Here is a 21,427-nt window from a genome sequence, read left to right as displayed (position 1 = left end):
AGCATCCTTTCGGTCAGAGAGGCATAAATCCAACTCATAATGAGCCGATTGAAGCGATGCCAAGTAGTGAAGTCTAGATTAACGATTTGAATTTGAGAATCAAGAAATCTAATTGGACAAGGATGACAACCATCGATGAAATCTTCCAATCCATTTGCAATAATGGCATTAAGTAGTTGATTTTTCCAAATGAGATAGTTGTTCTCATCAAGCTTCACAGTAAGAGATTGATTCAAGGAGAAAAGATTTGGTAATGGTAGAAGAACAGATTGTGTACGAACGAGTTAGTTCTGGGTTTGCTAAGTGGTTTGAGTATTTTGGTGAGTCATTGGAGCAAGGATAGATGTAGATGTTGTAATGAATCGCACCCAACCATGTAGATATTGTCTGTTTTGGGCCCAATGGGGCCCTCACGGCTTTAAAACGCATCTACAAGGTTAATAGAAGTTCATATTTATATAGCGCCAAGAATTCCCCCCCCCCCCCCCCTATCCGATGTGAGATGTCACAAACACCCTCCCCCCAATGAAGACACAATGTCCTCATTATGTCCCACGGGATTGTGGGGCCAAACAAACCCCACACCGAGGTCGAGGATCAGCTCTGATACCATTTGTAACAATCTGCTCCCAATCGTGTAGATATTGTCCACTTTGGACCCAAATGGGCTCTCACGGCTTTAAAACGTGTCTACTTGGTTAAGAGGACAATATCTACACGGTTGGGAGCGGGTTGTTACAAATAGTATCAAAGTTGATCTCTAACCTCGGTGTGTAGGGGTTTGTTTGGCCCCATAAGGGTGTTTGTCTGTTTGGTCCCACAATCCCATGGGACACAATGAGGACGTTGTGTCTGCATGGGGGAGGGGGGGTGTTTATGACATCTCACATCAGATAGGAAGGAAAGTTCCTGGCGCTATATAAATATGGACTCCTCTTAACCCTGTAGACATGTTTTAAAGCCATGAGGGCCCATTTAGGTTCAAAGCGGACAATATCTACATGGTTGGGAGCGGGTCGTTACAGATGTGTTATCAGTGTCGATGCTAAGATCGGGTGAAACCATATTGAAAATTATATCGAACTATTTAAAAGATTAAATACTTAAATTTCAACTCAAATTCTCAAATAATCTACTCATTAAAAGAATATAAATTTTTTAAGTTAGGATAAATACAAGAAATTAACTAAAGAAGGGAGATAAAGAGAATAAGTCAATACATCGCCATTTAAAACAGAAAATCCCTAAAAAGATATAAACCACATGCTGGCAAGTAATAAGAAATATCCATTGTGAATGACTAAATTTAATGTAAGGTTTTACTTAACTTAAGTTCATTAATCCTTCCCAGACACTAAACTAGCACCTTCCAACTTAAATTAGCTACCTTTTTCTTCCAAAGCATATTTGGAGTCCATACTAAATTCAATCTCAGTCTCTTTTTGAATTCACAAAAGAAGAAAATGAATTTTATCCCAATCAAATAATAACAAAGAGAATGGATGAAAGAACTAAATAAACCAATTGATGTTTAAAAATCAATTGATCAAAAATTGTTCAAAGTAATAAAATAAGTTGGATTTTCTTGGAATAAAAAACAAATACTTAACACTTAGAAAGGAAAATGAGCTCAATGAAATGTGTGCATCATGACCAATGATGTTTCCCACCCTTAAAATAACAAATTTGGGTTTAAATAGGAATGAGAAACCCCAATCCAATTGCTAAAAATTTATACAGCTCAAGGTGAATCTATCCTATTTAAAGTTGAATCGATTGTGAAATAGGCTATAAAAATGTTTAGTCAAAAAACAATGGCTAGGTCTCCTAAAGCTTTTCTTTTATAAAAAGAACAAAAAACAAAAATACCATTGATTTGAAAAGCTCAATCGATTCGTTTTCATTTATCCACTACCTCAAGTATATACCTTAATCTCTAAATGCTTTCAACATTTTCATCTTCATTATACTTGTAGTCTAAGGGAGGATTCAAAGACTTAAAATTAGAAAACCTTTAGAAATTTCCCTTTCTTTTTTTTTTTTCTTTTTTTTTTGTTTGAATTGCCAATCTAGGTAAAACACCCATAACTCCAAAATATTAATTCCATATTTGAACTTATGCAAATTCTTAAAACACTATGTTCCAAAATTGGTGATGAAAAGTAATTTCAGCTTTTGGAAAACTATAGTCTTAAAAGTATTCTAATTTTTTTAAAAATAAAATCTAAGTATTTGTAAAACAAGAAAGTTAAATTATTATTGGTAAAATATATAAAGAAAATCATAAAAATTGGAACAGTAACGTTTGAAAAGCCACATTTGGCCTACTTCAAAAAACTAGTATCAAAGTGCATGCGACAATTGCTTTTTATTTGTTTCACCCAACATAAAATGTTTGTAAAAAACTATTGCAAAGTGATTTCTAAGACGCTTAAAATGAATCCCGGACAGGGCCTAATCTGCTTCTTTTCGTTGCTGAAAAGATTGGTCGGACTTTCTCGAAACAATATACTGCGAAATCCAGACGTAAAAGCCCAAGCTCTTGCTGTCAGAGAAGAATTGGAGATCAATTTCTTATTAACAAAATATTTTGTATACATTTTTTATGTAGAGGGCAAAACCATTTCTGCTTCAATCACTTTTGGGTTGATGTGTAACTCGTTCAAGATTGAGACATTAATGCCTTTTGGAGACAGTTAAAAGCTTTCTGATAATTCAAGAACCCCATAAACCAGAATTCAAAATCATCAGCAGTGACTACTTCCATGTACTTCTGAGATGGATTTTTCATATTCTCACTTTGGTCTACTCTCTTTATCTTTCTCAGTGGGATTGAAACCTGAAAAAGGAAAAAAAAAAACTTTACATAAATGTTAACAAAGAATAGATATAGATATTTAAAAAAAGATAGTTATGTGAGTAACCAAACCTTGTAATAGAATCTAACCAATTCACCATTTGGAGAAGAGAATTTGATGGATCTCTCACTGCAAAAGGCAACCCTCTGAGTAGAGAGAAAGAGGAGGCCTGCTATGGGGCCTGCTGTTGTTGATAAATAGCATTGAGAAGCCTTCAACAGATTCTCTCCTTCCGTAACCCCAAAAAGTTGCTTAAAAATTCTCTTCATGCCTCCTTGTTGAAGAATCCTTGCCCCCAAGCTCAGCTTTCCCTTCACAGTTTCAAAGATCCTAGGCGCCAATCTTACTGCACTTCCAGAAAAAAGTTCATAAGAAAAAAAAAAAAAAAAGAGATCAATTAATTATTACTAGAATGTTGTTTCATAGAAGTAATTCTTCTGATTCAATATATATATATATTCTCTTGTTTACTTCAAACTCCCACCAGCCAAACAAGCCAAACAAATACATAAACTACGTGTCAGACCTATATCTCTATAAGAAGTAAGAGTCCCAGGAGATATGCATGCCTCAATTCTCAGTCAAGACATGCTTTTATGTTTTGGAAATTGACATGAAGAAGAAGAGAAGGTTAAGTACTTGCCATGTTCTCTGATTCCATGCACAATGTTATCACCCTTTTTCCCATGTTGGTTCATCATATTCTTCATCCTATCCTCTTCATCTGCAATTTTGAAGACAACCCCATTAGCAAAAGGACTGCAATTTTGAAGTTTTAAGTAGAAAGTAGTTATATGGGCATATGGTTGAAAGAGAGAATCTTCATCTTACTATGACTTAATGGCAGAGATGGATTTGAAGAAGAGGGATTCTCATTTGGGAAGCTGATTGGGATTCCAATTACCTGTCCGGCAACTTGGTTCTTCATTTCTCAAACTTCAACTGGTGTTCCACAATGCTCTCTCCTTTCAGAGATTGAAGAGGTTGTACTCCCAAAGGTTGATCAACCCTTGGGGAATGCAAGTGTACTTAAAGGGATAAAAATTGTTGGTGACTCAACTTTTAGTGGAATGAGTCATTCATGGGGCCATCAACAACAAGAAAGGCACAGACAAGAAATCTTTAAAGATTTCTTTTATGAAAGATTGTCAAGAAAGATACAGTTTGTGGTGGAAGTATCAAATCATCAAAGATACCAGAACAAAGATGTAAGGTTAGAAAAGGGTTTGTTTCTTGTTATTTAAGGTTTGTTCGGTTGCTTACATGGTAGGGCTTTGCATGGGACTCAATAATTTCATGCATTTAAAATCCCCTTAATGATAAGTCATAGGGCTTAAGAGCACGTACATGGATAGCCTCTAGAATGTTCTTGACAGTTATTTTGTGCTAGAGCTGTCCAGTGCTTTTTCCACCCTAATCAATAATTGAAAATTCTGGAGCTAGACATTGTAGAAACTTGAAGGATTAGGGGGTGACTCCCTTTTCGAAAAAATGAAATAAATTTGCCCCCTGATGAGTTTGGTAGTCGAATATAACCCTGGAAGATGTTATGCCAACAGTAGCCCTAGTATCATTTGTTATGAGTGAAAGCTTTAATACTACAAGATGTTCTTTTGCATATATATTTAACTCCATCTCATAATTTAGAATATTTATTAGGATATTCCAGCCAACTCGTAGGATATCTAATTTTACTAGGAAATACTAATATGTAAAATAATCTACATAATATTCTTTGAGACACTTGACAAATCATTAAGATATGTAAGATATTTAATGGCTAACAAGTCTTGAGCCTAACCATTGAGATATTCTATTACTCCAAGAGAAAAATAGATAGAGCCCAAGAGAATGAATTGAGCCAAGAAAATAAAACAGACACCTATATGACTAATTTTGCAGGGAGACCTCTAAACTTGAGCCAGTTTATCCCATTTGAAAGTTTTCTACAAGGGAATATAATCAAACTTTCTTGTATGAGAAATTGCTAAGTAGGTTTCAAACTTTGAGCTAGTCAAATTAGGCCAGTTTCACTGTGATGAAGACATGTGTGAATGATTGTACTGAAGCCCCATTAGTTCTTGCCAATTACAAAAGCATACAACCATCTTCAATTTCTAAAACAAATTTGGCATCTGCAACAAAAGATCCCATCCGATTGATGAAAGGGCTGGAAATCCTTTAATATTTTGACTGATGTCCAGAAGAGAGGCTGAGTACTCTCAGCATTAATTCATGATATTTCACACCAGCTTGATGGAGAATATTAGCTGATGATATGGCATGTCAAAACATTTTAATAATTAAGCCAATAAAATGGCTAACACCCATCAAGAGAATGAATTTGAATCATTTCTGTAGATACAACTTGATAAAAGAAGAGATATGCTTTTCCCCACCTTATTCTTTTGTCGCGCTATTAAATCCATGGAATCATTCAATGGATTTGAATGGCGCAGGCTGAAGCATATGTTTCTTTCCATTTTTCAATGAAAAAAACCCTTGGTGGAGAGGTTGTAATAATGTAGCTACAATAGTTATTTTATGTTGTTGGGGTCCTTCAAACTGTGGAGTGATATTGCCACCTACCCCAATCAAATACTGAAAGTTTTAGAATTGAATTCTTGTCTGGCGTGTGAGAAATGTGGCATGTTTTTGTGTAGGGAAAAGCCATTTGGAAAGGGGTGAAGCACCTGGAATCAGCTGGATGGCCTACAAGCCATCTCCTTACACTTCACAATGAAGATGAAAGAATGCCAAAAGGGTTGCATATAGGTCCAAGGAATTAATAAGTCTGAATCATATCAGGGAAAACACACTAACTTGTAGAACCTTTGATAAAAGAGATTCTCTTGCCCAACTTATGATTCAAATCCAGTGAATGATAAAAGCTGATGCATGCATGCCCTTCTCTCCATATTTTAATGAGAAAACTCCCAGTGATGGTTGTCATAATGTGGCTAAGATGGTTATTTTGGGCTGCAATAATCTTGTTTTTATCCAAATAATTACTCTTAGAACAAGCTTACTTAGTGTGATATCAAAAGATTTGACCTACTCTCACTTAACTTTCACAAGAGATGGTAAAAGGCCGATCTAAGAATTGGTATCTAGTGAGAAAAAATTTTAAATTAATTTTTTTTAATTCCTACTTTGATTCTTGATAACGTGGAGTTTCGGGGATAAAGAACTCAGAACTTTCAGGTGGATCCTTGAAACCCAATTCCGGGGCCCAAAAAGTTGGCAATCATGTGAGGATTCTCCTTTCTGAAAACATGCATGAAGAGATTCATTACTTTATTCATCAACAGTGTTTTAGATTCCCTCCGTATATTTTCATGATTTTACATAGAGATTCACATTCGAAAAAGGATGAAGCATCTTTAACTTGCCCTGCCCACGACCCCTTTCCCTTAACACATAAGTATGATGATAAAATAACCACAAAAAGGAATGCCAAAAGTTTTGAGACAAGCATATTGTAAGATGGTCCTATCAGCATTGTGACTTGTGATTTCCTCTTTTCCTTCGATTTTAAACAACTTGACTTCATTTGTTAGTAGTTTCTTGGGCCTTTTCTTTTCCTTTTTCCCATATCCAAATTCTCAGTCTGCCGAAAAACATCAGTATAGCCATTCTGAACTCCGCTGTCAATCATGGGAGCCATCCAATTTCTTGAATTATTGAGACTAGCCTAATGGATTTGGTGGTTGGATGCATTCCCACAAAGATGACTTATGATCCTTCACTTACCGAGAAAACCATTAGAATATCTAATCATTAAGCGTGTATTAGGGCGCTAGTTTTGCAAATGTCTCTTTCCTTTTTGACGATAGAAGAGGACTGGCCATCAGAAAGCTAAAATATATGCCGGCTCAAAAGATTTCATAATTGACACATACACATGGAGTGATCAGCATATATATCTATATATAAGAAAAAGAGATAATATATGGTTTTCTCATTTTAGGTTTGGATGATTCAGCTGCTGACCAACTGTTGACAATACATATATATGGATTCATTTGCAGAGGGATCTGATTTTCTGAATTTTAACTGGGAAATTATATAAAACACGGAAAAAACATTAATGCATATATATGGATTCATTAATGCATATAATTTTATTTTAATATTAAACAACTATGATTTATTATTTGGATATTTTTATATTTCGATCTTAACAACAAATATAATCTGTTTTTCTTAATCATTTATAGATTCATACAAAAATAAAATAAAGTAAAATAAACTTGAACATTAGAAGTTATATGTGAAATACAACGCTAAATTAAGAGAGTTAAGTATAAAGAGAAAACAAAATGTTTATTCAATATTGGTGGAAGCTAGAGATGGATTCGATGATGAAAGGATTACGGAGAAAGAAGCTCCCCTCCTCCGATTTGATTTTTCTTGGCTTGAAGATGAGGAAATATTTAATGTTGATGTTTCTAGAATTGTGTTGCAAAAAAGGCAAAGAGATTCAAGCACCATCATTCAATATAGTTTCTTCACACTCCTACAAAAGAAAACATGATGAATTTTCAAGTAAGTATTATAAAATTAAAGTTAATAAATTTGATTGAATTTAATCATGAGCCCATAATATTTTACACCTAATTAATATTTTATGCTTGGTAAAAATGGAGGCAAAGACAAGGAGAAGGATATATATGAATTTAGTATCAATTAACGAAGATAAGGAATTAGATGAAATGGAAGGATTTGGTAGTGGAAATTTTCCTACAATAGATACATTGGATGAAGATAATAATGACACTAGAGAGGAGGATTTTATAAGTTAATACTTCTTAGTTATATGAGTACGACTTATATTTGTTTGTGACTTATTATGATTTTTGGTGGAAGTGTGGAACTAATAGTATGTTTTTTCCATCTTAGATTAACTTATTATAAGGTTTTATTTTATTTTATTTTATTTTATTCTTTTATATATTTTAAATTACACCCTATGCTTCAAGGCCTACGCATCACCTCACAAATATTAAAATGCCTCATCTTAAGCTTTGGTCTTTAAAAACTTAGAATACAATGAATAAATATGCGGACTCAACATGGGAAAAAGGCTGATAATATTGTGCATGGAATCAGAGAGCATAGTAAGTACTTTTATCCTCTTCTTCTTCGTGTCCCCAAAGCATGTCTTGACTGAGAAAGAATATCTCCTGGCCGGGCATCTTACTTTCTATAGAGATATAGGTCTGACATGTAGTTTATGCATTTCATTTCCTCTGTTTGGTTAATAGGAACATGGTGAAAATATAAAGAAAATTTTGAAAATCATAGGATCAATAACTAAACTTGGTTAATATTTTGCCAACTGCAGTGAGAATTGGTTGTAAGATCTCTGGAACTGTGAAGGGGATGTTGAGCTTGGGGACTCAAACTCTTCAACTAGGAGGGATTAGGAGAGTTTCAAGCAGATTTTTGAGTTGGAGCAGGAGAGAAGCCGTTGAAGGCTTCCCAATTCAATATGTAAGTAATTTTCTTTTTGTCTTTTGCAGGTCTCAATCCCAATGAGAAAGATAAAGAGAGTAACCAAAGTAAGAATATGAAAAAAGTCATCTCAGAAGTACATAAATAATTTTTAGTTTTGATTTATGGGGTTCTTGAATTATCAGAAAGCTTTCAACTGTCTTCAACAGGCACTGTCTCAATCTTGAATGAATTACAAATGAATCTGGAAATGATTCAAGGAGAAATGTTTTTTCCCCTTTGCTTCATCAAATGCATTAACATGAAGCAAAAACAAAGCTTTTGGACAGTCAAAGCCAATGTATAAATTTGTATTTTTACTAATGAGAAATTGATCTACAATTATTCTCTGGCACTGATTGTGTCTGGGTTTAGGAGTGTATTATATACATCCATAGTACTGCCTGAAAATTGACAAATCACATTATCATTTTTGTTCTATCAATCCCTTCATTCAATGGACTTCATGACTGTTATAGTATGTCCATGACAGTCGTTTAATTTATGTTGTTGGTGTCCTCAAACTCTGGGGTGTTTTAGCCACCCTGGCCTAAAACTGAAATTTCTGAGTTGAATCCTCGTTTGGCATGTGGGCCTTTGGATTTCTTCACTAATTTTGTCAATGTTTTTGTGCTGAGAAAAAGGCATTTGGAAAGGGGTGAAGCAAATTGAATCAGCTAGATGGTCTACCAGCCATCCGTTACACATCACCATGAAGATGAAAGATGCCAAAAGAGTCGTTCATTCCAGATCAGCACATGGACACTTGGTCATCACTTTCACTTGTTGAGGAGTTTCAGTCCTTTTCCAATGGCCACTGCCTTCTCCACAATGGCCTATCTTTTTCTGCAAAAGGTCTGGCTATATCCATGGTCATGCTGAAATCCACCAAGTCATGGACCCCCCACTTCCTCAAGTGGTAAAACACCATGGAAGTTAGAACATGGTGCTTGGTTCGATAGTTCCTGATAACTTCTGATAAAAAAATCCAGGGAATGTGACACTCTCATTCAACTTCCAACTATCTAGGACAAAGTGGCTGTTGGGATTGGTGGTTGGATATATAATTTCTAAAGGATGACATATAAGCCTTCAAATATTGAGAGATCTTCACACTATCTGTTCTTTAAGATTGTCATTTGGCTGATGCAGTGATTCATCTGTCATGCAAATGCCTTTTTGCTTTATGTATTTATTTTTTCCTAATATCAAAAGAGAACTGGCTTCATAAACCTCAAATGCCAGCTCATAAAGCTTCATTGACGCATCCACACAGTCAGCATATTCAGCTTCCACGCAGATATCTTAACTAACATGACCAAACAACTTTCTTTTAACCCAATACAACCTTCTTGTAATATCTTAGATATTGTCCCAAAAGAACTGGTTCATTTTACTATAGCCTTTAGAAATGTGAAGAATTTTCTTTGAAGTTCTCATGTCTGTGCCTTTCTTTTTGTTGCTGATCCATGAATGACTCATCCAACTAAAGTTAAAGGTTCACCTACCATGTTCTTCCCTTTAAATACACTTGCATTCTTCAAGGTTTGATCAACCTCTGAGAGTACTACCTCTTCAATCTCTGAAAGGAAGAAAACATTGGCAACCACTAGTTGCAGTTTGAGATATGAAGAACCAACTTGCAGGACAGATCATTGGAATCCCAGTTAGCCGCCAAAATGAGAATCCCTCTTCCTCAAATGCATCTCTGGCATTAACTCATAGTAAGATTCTCTCTCTATCAAGCATACTCAGCCACTCTTTTCTACTTTGCATATCAGCTACGGTCCTAGAGAACTTCAATGGAAGTCCTTTTGCTAATGGGGTTGTCTTAAAAAATGCAGGTAAGGTGGACAGAAAGAAGAAAATGAACAGACATGAGAAAAAGGACTATAATTTTGTACAGGGAATCGGAGAGCATGGTAAATACTTGTTTCATCTTTCATTCAACCTTGTCCTCCAGGATTAAATAATATGATGACAATATACAATAAAACCTAAATTTGGTTTATTTTACATGGAACTGCAGTGAGATTAGGGCCTAAGATCTCTGAAACTGTGAAAGGGAAGTTGAGCTTGGGGGCTAGAATTCTTCAACTAGGGGGAGTGAAGAGAGTTTTCAAGCAAATTTTTGGAGTTCGAGAAGGAGAGAAGCTATTGAAGGCTTCTCAATGCTATTTATCAACAACAGCAGGCCCTCTAGCTGGCCTCCTCTTTATCTCTACTCAAAGGGTTGCCTTTTGCAGTGAGAGATCAATCAAATTCTCTTCTCCAAATGGTGAATTGGTTAGATTCCATTACAAGGTGGGTTAGTCACTTAACTCTTTCTCTAGATCTCTCACTTCCTGTTTCTCCATCTCCATGTTTTCTATCATCTTAGAGGAAATCTTGCTTTGTGCAGGTCTCAATCCCACTGAGAAAGGTAAAGAGAGTAGACCCAAGTGAGAATGTGAAAAACCCATCTCAGAAGTACATGGAAATAGTCACTGTGGATAATTTTGACTTCTGGTTTATGGGATTCTTGAATTACCAGAAATCTTTCAACTGTCTCCAACAGGCACTGTCTCAATCTTGAATGAGTTACAAACCAAACCAGAAGTGATTCAAGTAGAAATGGTTTTCCTCTCTGCTTCATTAGGTGTATCTACATGCAGCAAAAACAAAGCTTCTGCACAGCCCAAAACTCTGTATAAAGTATTTATTAATGAAATTTGATCTCCAATTCTTCAACTATTGTAAAAGTTAGAATGAGCTCCACCGAAGTGGTTGATGTTTTATAAGTTTTATGCATGCATTCTTACACTTAGGGTTTATCTCAAAAAATCCAAGAGAATGACTCGAGCAAAGAACACAAAACTGACATCAATATGACTATGTTAGTTCAGTCAGAGCTCAAGTAGTACACAACTTTCTGGCATCCATGAGTCAATTGAGATTTCTCTTGGCATATTTAAAAGTCGACTGTTGTCAAAAACTGTCACGACGTATGTATGTATTGTCTACCCCATTGGCTCTCATGACTTTCAAACACAAACCACTTAAATATTACTCTGGATCAATCTCATGACTTTAACATATAAATCACGTAAATATGGTTTACTTTAAACGCGCTAGTTTTGGTACTTCAAAACTCGAGCTTATTAGGAAATATCAATCACAATGAATTATCACATTCACCTGCACATGAGGAGTCATGACCATAGAGAATACCAGCCCCCCAAGTGGACACTTCTAGATGGGAAGTAACTATACCACTGTGAATATTGTCTGTCTTTGGTTCACTCACGTGGTTTAAAACATATTTAAACAAACCAGCTGGGTCTGACTCTTATAATTGTCAGACACTTCTCCCCAAATAGCGTGAGATGTCATTCTTTAAGAATATTTTAACTGAATCTGAATAGAAATCCCCCCATTGCATTCCTAACATTGACATGCAACTTAAGGGGGAGTAATAGTTTATATGGCATGTTACAAATACAGGTTAAGGAGTTGAATTTAAATCATCAGTGGAAACATAACGCCTTGCAGAACCTTCAATAAAAGGAGATGCTCTTGTCCCCTCCACTCATTTTGTTCATAGCAGCCTCCATTCAATGGATTTGAATGGTATTCTTCTCAATATTTTAATCCAAAACCCTCAGTGTTGTTCGTTATAATGCAGCCATGACATATTTTATGTTCCTGGGGTCCTTGAAATTGTGCAGTGCCTTTGCCACCCTATTCAAAACACCAAAAACTCTAGAGTTGAATCCCAGTTTGACACGGGAATGGGGCCGGGCTGATGTGGTATTGACATGGCTGCAGGTGTCTCTTCCTCGGAAACGCGTCTTGGCCGATTTAATGGATGCGCTTGCTTGGGGAAAAGCCATTTGGAAAGGGTTGAGGCATCTTGCACCAGCTGGGATGGCCTACAAGCCATCGCTTACACCGCAGGATAAAGGTGAAAAAATGCCAAAAGGATTGCATTCCAGATAGGTATATGGGCACTTGGTCTTGTCACCTTGACTTCTTGAGGGGTTCAGTCCCTTTCCAATGGCCTCTCTAGTCTTTTCCTTTGATCCCCACAACCCAATTCCCTGGATCTCCGTATTCCCATCCACTCCAAATTCAGAGACTCAAAAAAGATTGAAAATTTTGGGTTGAAAAGAGTTTTCTTGTTTTTTTTTAATTTGTTCTAAAACAAAGTAATTTTTTTTAAACAAATTTAAGATGTTTTTAAAAAATATTCTAGGAAACAATGAGAATAAGCCAAAAAACTTTGTATCATACGTGATTTTAAACTGCCTTCACAATCCAAAAATCTATATTTTATATTTGAGGTCTCAAAAAGAATTTTATTCCTGAAAATTGTTTTTGAAGATATTACCCAATAGCCCCCCTTAAGTTCAGGTTTTCGAATACTCTGAAAATCTTTTAGAAAAATAGCATGCTTGGAACTTCAAACTCCCTCAATTTTTCCACATGTCACACCCTTTCATACAACTCAGGTCAGTAGAGCATCCAAAAACTTGAAGCAGATTCCTAATGTTGAAGTAGAGAGAGGATTATTAAGAAACAATGGTTTGACTTTTCCATTGATTAAGAATGAATATATATACACAAAACCTAAAACACAAAAATAGGAAACAATCCTAAAATTAGCCCAAAACACAAAAAGACAATTTGGTGATATTGGAGAAATTGATTGTAAGGAGGAGATGTTGAGGATCTTGGGAGTTTTGGATGGTGATAGGATCGTTGGTGGAAGAGAAGGATGCACCGGAAGCCATTGAGGAGAAGGAAAAAAAAAAGGAAGAAAATACGCCCAAGAAGATTAGGCTCTGATACCATGTTGAAGTAGAGAGAGGATTATTAAAAAACAATGGCTTGACTTTTCCATTGATTAAGAATGAATATATATACACAAAACCTAAAACACAAATATAGGAAACAATCCTAGAATTAGCCCAAAACACAAAAATAGGAAGTTACAACTAATAACAAGAATTTGAAAATAGAAAGAAAATATATTTTGATGAATTCTCTAATACCAAAAAGTTCAAAATTTCCATTTGTATTCAATCAACAATGCTACAATCCTCCTAAGTAAGCTCAATTAATGTACATCCATTTTCACTTAATTTGGTTCCGTGTCAATATCCAAATACACTTCATATCTGAAGTTCCTTTTAGCTAAACTTTTGTATCTTTTGTACTAAATATCTCTTTTCCTTCTAGAAAAACTTTAAGTTGGATGAGAAGAATAAGAACAAGAAGAGGAAGACGAGAGAAGAAAACAGATGAGGAAGAAATGATTCTGGTGTTTCTTGTCTCTTATACAGTGAGATAAAAACGGAGGAATATAAATGGGAACAACCTATACACGTGACCCTATTAGGATAAAACAACTAGAAACTTAATGTAATCAAAATACAATATTATTTGTGTTATTTACTCTACTTATCAGCCCCCCGCAAACTCAAAGGCCTAGTGAGGACTGTGAGTTTGTTTCGAAAATGAAGAAATCATTGAACTGGAAGTGCTTTGGTGAGACAATCAGCAAGTTGATCAGCAAATGGAATATAAAGCATAGTAAGATTTTTGTGAAACACCTTTTCCCGGACAAAATGAAAGTCAATCTCGATGTGCTTTGTTGGACCATGAAAGACTGGATTAGCAATCATATAGCTGGCACTAATGTTGTCATAGTACAGGCAAGAAATAAAGTTGGTTGCGATGTTGAGTTCTCGCAAAAGAGAGCCAATCAAACTCAATTCAGCAGCACCATTTGCAACTGCCCTGTATTTAGACTCAGCAGTGGAACGAGATACAACTTTTTGCTTTGTAGAAGACCATGAAATGATGTTAGAGCCCATAAACACAAAGTAGTTGCTTGTACTTTGATGATCATCAGGACTGGAAGCATGGTCAACATTAGTAAAACATGTTAAATTGTAATTTGGAGTGGCTTGGATTGAAAGACCATAATGAGAAGTCCCTTTCAGATAGTGTAAAATGTGTTTTACAGCCTGCCTGTAGGTTTTAGAATCTAGAAGTGCTAGAAGCAACAACCAAAAGTTGTATTTGAGACAACGAAAAATGTCTACTCTTATTGAATGATAAATGCAAAATTTATACATAAGTTTGCAACATAAAACAATAGAAAAACAACAAAAATAGCTAGAACTAACAGTTATTTCCTATAAAATAGCAACAACAGCATAACAACTCCATGGAACTCTATCAGCTACATTGACCAAGTTGTTTTATGGTTGCAACCTCAATTTTAGCATCTCTTCACACTTAGCAGCCTTCTTAACAGATTCTTAAGCTTCCTCAATTCAAAAGAACTTTCACACGTCTTCCAGCATGTTTGTAGCTACTAGGGCATTTTGCTCTACACTCCTCCTTGACTTGGGAGCTACAAACTCCAAGTCTTTTTCTGAGAAATTCAAACCTAGCGCTTGGTAGAGCTTTTGTTAGAATATCAACATTTTGTACTTCTATTTTACAATGTACCAAAGTTACTTCTCCATCATGTTGTATTTCCCTTAAGAAATAAAACTTGATTTTGAAGTGCTTTGTCCTGCCAAGGAATATTGGATTACTTGCAATTGAAATTGCAGCTTGATTGTCAAGAAAGACTTGTGTGCTCCCAGTTTGCTCCATGTTTAAGTCTGTTAGTAGCTTTCTTATCCAAAGTACTTGATTTGCAGTAGCAGCAATGTACTCTGCTTTAGCTGTGGATTGTGCCACGATATCCTGTTTTTTAGAGCACCAAGAGAAAACACTTGACCCAAAACTAAAGCAATGACCTGATGTGCTTCTCATATCATCAACACAACCAACCCAATCACTATTAGAAAATTCATGAAAATGAAAATTCTGCTCCTGCTTCAACTTTATGCCAAAGTCAATAGTACCTTTTATATATCTCACAATACGTTTTGCTGCCTGCAAGTGAATTTCACTAGCATAATGCATGTATCTTGAGAGTAGACTTACAACATGTACTATATCTGGCCTTGTTGCAATCAAATACATCAAGCATCCAATCATGTTTCTATATAACTCTTCATTTACTTTTTCAGCACCATCTTCTTTGCAAAACTTTTCTTTTTGATTCATAGGTGTGGTTGTGGGCTTGCATTCTTCCATCTTGAACTTTTTTAGAATTTCCTTTGCATACTTCTGCTAATGGATGAATATCTCGTGCTGATTCGATGCACTTCCATTCCCAAGAAATAAGACATCTCTTCAAGATCTGTCATCTCAAAGACCTCCTCCATTTCAACTTTGAATTTATCCATTAAACATTGATTGCTTCCTGTTACAAGCAAATCATCAACGTATAATGAAATAATAAGTATGTCAGCATTAATTTTTCTAATATAAAGTGTGGATTCACTCTGACTTTTTTTAAACCCCAGACTAAGCAGATGTGCATTAATCTTGTTGTACCAAGCTCTGGGTGCTTGCTTCAAGCCATACAAGGCTTTCTTTAGTTGATAAACCTTGTCTTCTTTGTCTTTTATTGCAAATCCTTTAGGTTGCTCCACAAAGATTTCCTCCTCAAGGTAGCCATTTAGAAAAGCCGATTTTACATCTAGCTAATAGATTTTCCAACCCATTTTAGTAGCCAAAGCTAGCAGCATCCTTATTGTATCCAACCTAGGTATAGGTGCAAAGGTTTCTGAAAAATCCACACCAAACATTTGAGTATAATCTTTGACAACCAGCCTGGCTTTATGTTTGTTTACAGAACCATCAGAATTAAGTTTGGTTCTATAAACCCACTTGACACCAATGGCCTTTTTATGTGTTGGTCTGTCAACTAGCTCCCAAGTATTGTTTTTCTCTATCATGTTGAGTTCCTCCTGCATTGCAACCCTCCATTTTTTATCCTCAACAGCTTCATTAAACCCTGCAAGCTCAAACACAGCCACATTACACATTTGATAAACATCATAAAGTGATTTGGTGCCTCTTATAGGAATGTCACCAATATTTTCATCAAGGAACTCAAAATTCTGATTTTTTTTTTTTAGCATCCCAACTCCATTTATCATCCTCCATGAATTTGACATCTCTATTAACAATGAATTTGTCAGCATGAGGCATATAGACTATAAGTCTTTGATTGGTTGTTGTATCCTACGAAGATCCCAACTCCTGCTTTTTTATCCAACTTGTCTCATTTCACTTGAGGCACATAAAAAAAAACAAAGGCAACCAAATGTTTTTAAGTTTAATAACAGAGGTTTATATCCAAACCAAGCCTCAAAAGGAGTCTTTTTTTGCAAAGCTTTGGTTAGGAGTATGTTTAGTAGAAACACTGCAGTGTTTGCAGCTTCAGCCCAAAATTTTTTTGGTAGCCCTTTCTCATGTAAAAGGCATCTTGTCATCTCCATTAAAGTTTTATTCTTCCTCTTCACCACTCTGTTCTACTGTGGTGTGTAAGGTGCAGTTAGTTGGTGCTTTATGCCTGCTTCTTCACAGAAATTGTTGAATCTTTCAGAAGTATATTCAGTGCCATTATTTGTCCTTCTAACTTGCATGACGACACCACTTTGGTTTTCTACTAAGGCCTTGTATTTCCAAAATACATCAGCAACCTCAGATTTAAAATTTAGGAAAAAAATCCAACAATATCTGGTATAACCATCTATAAAGGTAATGTAGTACTTACTGCCCTTTAGATATGGTGTTCTCTAAGGTCCTCCAAAATCAGTGTACATGTATAAGTTGCAGCTTGTGTGATGATCTCCATGTAGATTTCTATGGGAAAGGAAGTCTGGATTGTTTTCCATACTGACAGGCTATGCAAGTAGGAAGATTTTGCTTCAGGTCAGGTAGACCTACTGCAAGTTGATTCTTCTTCATGTAGAGCACTCCATTATGATGAAAGTGCTCCAATCTCTTATGCCATAAATCTGTGACATTATTTTCTTGAGAAACAACAGCCCGCTCTTCCTTAAGCAGATTCAAGGCAAAGTTTTTGCCTCTCATCTTGATCTTGAACACATCTTTTCCATTTGCATCATTGATCATATAGAACTTGTCCTCAAATGGCACCTTGAAACCTTTCTCAAGTAGCCGCTTAACACTCAAGAGATTTTGATCAATATTAGGAACAAACAAAACATTAGGGATAAGTTTCAAACCTGAGAGACTTTCAAAGGCAACAGTCCCTTTGCCCCTTGCTGAGATGAATTCACCATTTCCAATTCTTACTTTGGAAATGGTTGTTTTGTCGAGTTCCCTGAAAAGTCCTTGATCATAAGTCATGTGGTTTGTGCAACCACTGTCTAGGAGCCAACTTTCAGACGTGTTTTTGCTAGCAAAACAGATGGCAACAAACAAATGTTCTTTGTGATATTGATCAGCAGCTGCAACCTTGATCTCTCCTTTTTGTTGTGTTTTGCATACCTTCTCCATATGGCCTAATTTACCACAATTGTTGCACTTGACATCTAGCCTCCACTAGAACTTTTGCGGATGATGATTTTTTTTTTTGCAATGAGGGCAACATGGATGGGCTCCTTTCTGATTCTTTTTGTTATTGCTTGACTTGTTCTTCTTCTTGTTTTTCTTTCTGTCTTTTCTGGAATCATTGTTTTGTGATTTGGCTTGGAATGCTCCCTCAACAGATCCTTCTTGTCTCATCATTCTCCTTTGTTCCAAGGCCTGCAAAGCATTAACAATTTCTACCAAAGATATACTTGACAGATGTTTAGAGTTTTCCAAGGAAGAAATTGTGGCTTCATATTTTTCAAGCAGAGTTACTAAGATTTTCTGAACGATTCTTTCATCAAAAAATTCCTTACCATACAATCTTACCTTGTTTGCGATGCTAAGCAGCTATTCAGCATAATCTTTGATAATTTGAGACTTTTTCATTCTGTTCATTTCAAATTCTCATATTAAATTTATTACCTGCATATTCTGCACCCTTTAATTCCCCTGGTACTCATTTTTTAGATGCTCCCAGATGGTTGCAGCAGACTCTATTTGCATGATTATGGTGAGAATGGAAGGTGAAACTGCAGAGAAGAGACAAGCCTTGGCTTTGGCTTTCTTTGTTTTTCTTTCCCTATGAATCTTCATTTGATTGATACTTGGATTGTCTCCAAGTGGTGGTACTTCATAATCTTCTTCTACTATCTCCCAAAGATCCAAAGCTTCAAGGTGGGTTGTCATCTAATAGTCCACGCCTGATAATTATCACCATTGACAACTGGTACTAATAGAAAGCTTGTATCTCCATCCATTTGCTATAGAATGATAGTTACAAGCTATTAAAGGTTGTGTGTTTGTGTTGGCTTTGGAGTTCAGTATGTGTGAAGGTATTTTGGCTTCACTCAATCCTCATAGGTCCCTCAAGATAGAAGGCTCTAATACCAATTTGTAGGTTTTAGAATCTAGAAGTGTTGGAAGCAACAACCGAAAGTTGTATTTGAGACAATGAAAAATGTCTACTCTTATTGAATGATAAATGCAACATTTATACACAAGTTTGCATTAGAAAACAATAGAAAAACAACAAAAATAGCTAGAACTAATAGCTATTTCCTATAAAATAGCAACAACAGCATAATAACTCCATGAAACTCTATCAGCTACATTGACTAAGTTGTTTTATGGTTACAACCTCAATTTTAGTACCTCTTCACATCTTAGTAGCCTTCTTAACATATTCTTAAGCTTCCTCAATTCAAAAAAACTTTCACACGTCTTCCAGCATGTTTATAGCTACTAAGGCATTTTGCTCAACATTGCCAATGAATATCAGAAGGAGAATGCATAAATTGGTAGACTTTGTTCACAATAAAGGAAATATTAGACCTTGTTAATGTGCAATATTGAAGTGCCCTAACTACACTTCTGTATGTAGTGCCATTTTCAAGAGGAGTCTCATCATGAATGGAGAAATCAGAACTAGAAAATGACTTAGAATCAGTCATGGAGGTGTGGGCAAGAAGATTTGTGATATACTTATGCTGACTAAGATGTAGACCAAAAGCAGAACGATGCACCTCAATGCCTAAGAAATAGTGAAGAGATCCTAGACTTGAATGGCAAAATGATGACCAAGTGAAGAGATCCTACAAGAGTGCTCAAAAGTAGCTTGGCTTGTAAATTCCATACTTTGACCTTGTCACCAAGGGGTGATCATTGTGAGTTGGTGGTCTGGTTTTCTCTTAAGAGATATGCAAGTCATTTACCAAGGGGTTGGAAGAGGTAGAAGGTTGTGATGGTAGAGGAATAGAGGTGGTTGTAGTAAGTGGATCAAAATGTGGTACAAACAGAGAGATCGAAGAGAAGGAAGGTAAGGAAGAAAAAGAAGACGAGGGAGTAGGTGTAAAGTTTGAGATGGAAGGGGAAATATGAGTAGTAAATGAGAAAAAATGAGAATAGTGATAAGAGAAGATAAACAAGATGTATAAGGAGAAAGTGATTGAATATTAGAGAGGGAAAAAGAGTTCATTGAACACAACATGCCTAGAAATATAAATTCTACCCAATGTGTGATCAGGACGTAAATAACCTTTATGTTGTGAATTATAACCAATGATAACACATTCACGAGACCGAAATTGCAGCTTGTTATCATTAAAAATTCGGAAAAAAAGAAAACAAGAGCGGCTAAAAATTTTGAGATGTGAGTAAGATGGTGGTGTGTGATATAGAAGATGGTAGGGAGATTTATGAGCTAGAATTGGAGTTGGCAGCCTATTGATGAGGTAAGAAGTAGTTGGGAAAGCAAAGGGCCAATAACTAAGAGGCATATGAGCATGAGCTAGGAGAGACAATCCCATTTCAACCACATGGTGATTTTTTCTTTTTACCCTACCATTTTGTTGTGGGGTATATGGACATGAAATTCTATGGAAGATACCCTGAGACTCAAGCAATTTGGAGAGAGACCTGTATTCCCTACCCTAATCATATTGAACAAACTGAATTGTAGTATTGAATTGAGTTTGAACCATAGCTTGGAATTTCATAAACATGGAAGAAGCCTCACCTTTGGTGTTAAGCAAGTAAAGCCAAGTAAACTTGGTATGATCATCAATGAATAATAGGAATTATTTAACACCAGTAATAGAAGGAATAAGTGAAGCACCCTAAAGATCTGTATGTATTAATGCAAAAGGTCTTACAGCCAGAGATGAGACAAATGTTGCTGATCAACGATTATTACAATATCGGGTAACCCCGTCATATATTTAATCCCACCCAAATATGTTTGCAAGTGAGATAATTGTCTCTTCAACATAGCTGCATCTCTTTTCGGAAGACGATTGAGTCTCCCCGTCTTTTGTTCCGTTCTCAAGTCCCTGAATTTATGAAGTCTCGTTTCTGTAGTGGACCAATTCGTTGACATACCACCGAGCCATTTTATACGAGTTACAAAAATGGAAACTAGAAGCTCTTGGTTTCTGAATATTACAAATATCAAGAACTTTCTGAACCATAGCTAAAGTTGGATGCCTCAAACGCCTATGCCAGATGTTGATATCTTTGGTTTGGATGATGAAGGCTTTAGAGCCGGAAGGTAAGATAGAATGTCTTGATGAAGATGGTGGTGAACATACTTTGTAGAAGCCACAATCAATGTGTCCCTAGATGAGGATATTGTGTGTGTCCTGATCCTTCACAAGAAAATAATTAGGGTGAAATTCAACAAATCTCTACACAATTTGGACACACTGATAAGATTGTTTGAAATGACAAACGTCTTATATGTGCTTAAGTAGAAGATAATGTGAAAAACTTGATAGAGCAGCATATCTAATGTGAGAAATTGAAATTTTCTTACCATTCCCAACTGTCACTTGATCTGACCCTGTGCATGGTGTTGCTGAGGTCAACTTTGAAGTAGTTTGGTGTGAAATGATGAGTTGCTCTTGAGTCCAATTACCTACTATTATCTGCCACAGAGTTTGTAGTAGCAATGTTGCTAGACATCATGTTGAACATTGGAGGATTGGGGGTCTCGATTTTAGGAAAAGATAAGGTGTTGAAGTTCTTACAAGGATGTTGGGCTAGTTGGTAATAGAGATTTGTCTTATGATAACAAATGTTGG

At 35.9% G+C, this 21,427-nt stretch overlaps 2 protein-coding genes across 2 annotated transcripts; one reads left to right on the top strand and one right to left on the bottom strand.

Moving 5' to 3' along the window:
• Nucleotides 1-2,361: 2,361 nt before the first annotated feature.
• On the bottom strand, nt 2,362-3,368 carry LOC100855320 (GEM-like protein 4). Its single transcript, XM_059740468.1, has 3 exons — nt 3,343-3,368; nt 2,930-3,209; nt 2,362-2,839 (listed from the first exon to the last, which is right to left on the bottom strand). The coding sequence occupies exons 1-3, from the start codon at nt 3,366-3,368 to the stop codon at nt 2,663-2,665; spliced, it is 483 nt and encodes a 160-aa protein (XP_059596451.1). The 3' UTR covers nt 2,362-2,662.
• A 6,412-nt stretch (nt 3,369-9,780) lies between these two features.
• LOC100250660 (putative GEM-like protein 8) lies at nt 9,781-11,084 on the top strand. The gene is made up of 4 exons (XM_010657706.3): nt 9,781-10,078; nt 10,199-10,276; nt 10,384-10,658; nt 10,756-11,084. Exons 1-4 carry the CDS (start codon nt 9,982-9,984, stop codon nt 10,927-10,929), a joined length of 624 nt encoding a protein of 207 aa, XP_010656008.1. The 5' UTR covers nt 9,781-9,981; the 3' UTR covers nt 10,930-11,084.
• Nucleotides 11,085-21,427: the final 10,343 nt, after the last annotated feature.

The sequence above is a fragment of the Vitis vinifera genome, chromosome 10 (genome assembly GCF_030704535.1).
Source record: "Vitis vinifera cultivar Pinot Noir 40024 chromosome 10, ASM3070453v1".
NCBI classification, from domain to species: domain Eukaryota; kingdom Viridiplantae; phylum Streptophyta; class Magnoliopsida; order Vitales; family Vitaceae; genus Vitis; species Vitis vinifera.
The sequence above is the reverse complement of the archived record's forward strand: the minus strand, read 5'-3'. Positions and strand labels throughout refer to the sequence as shown.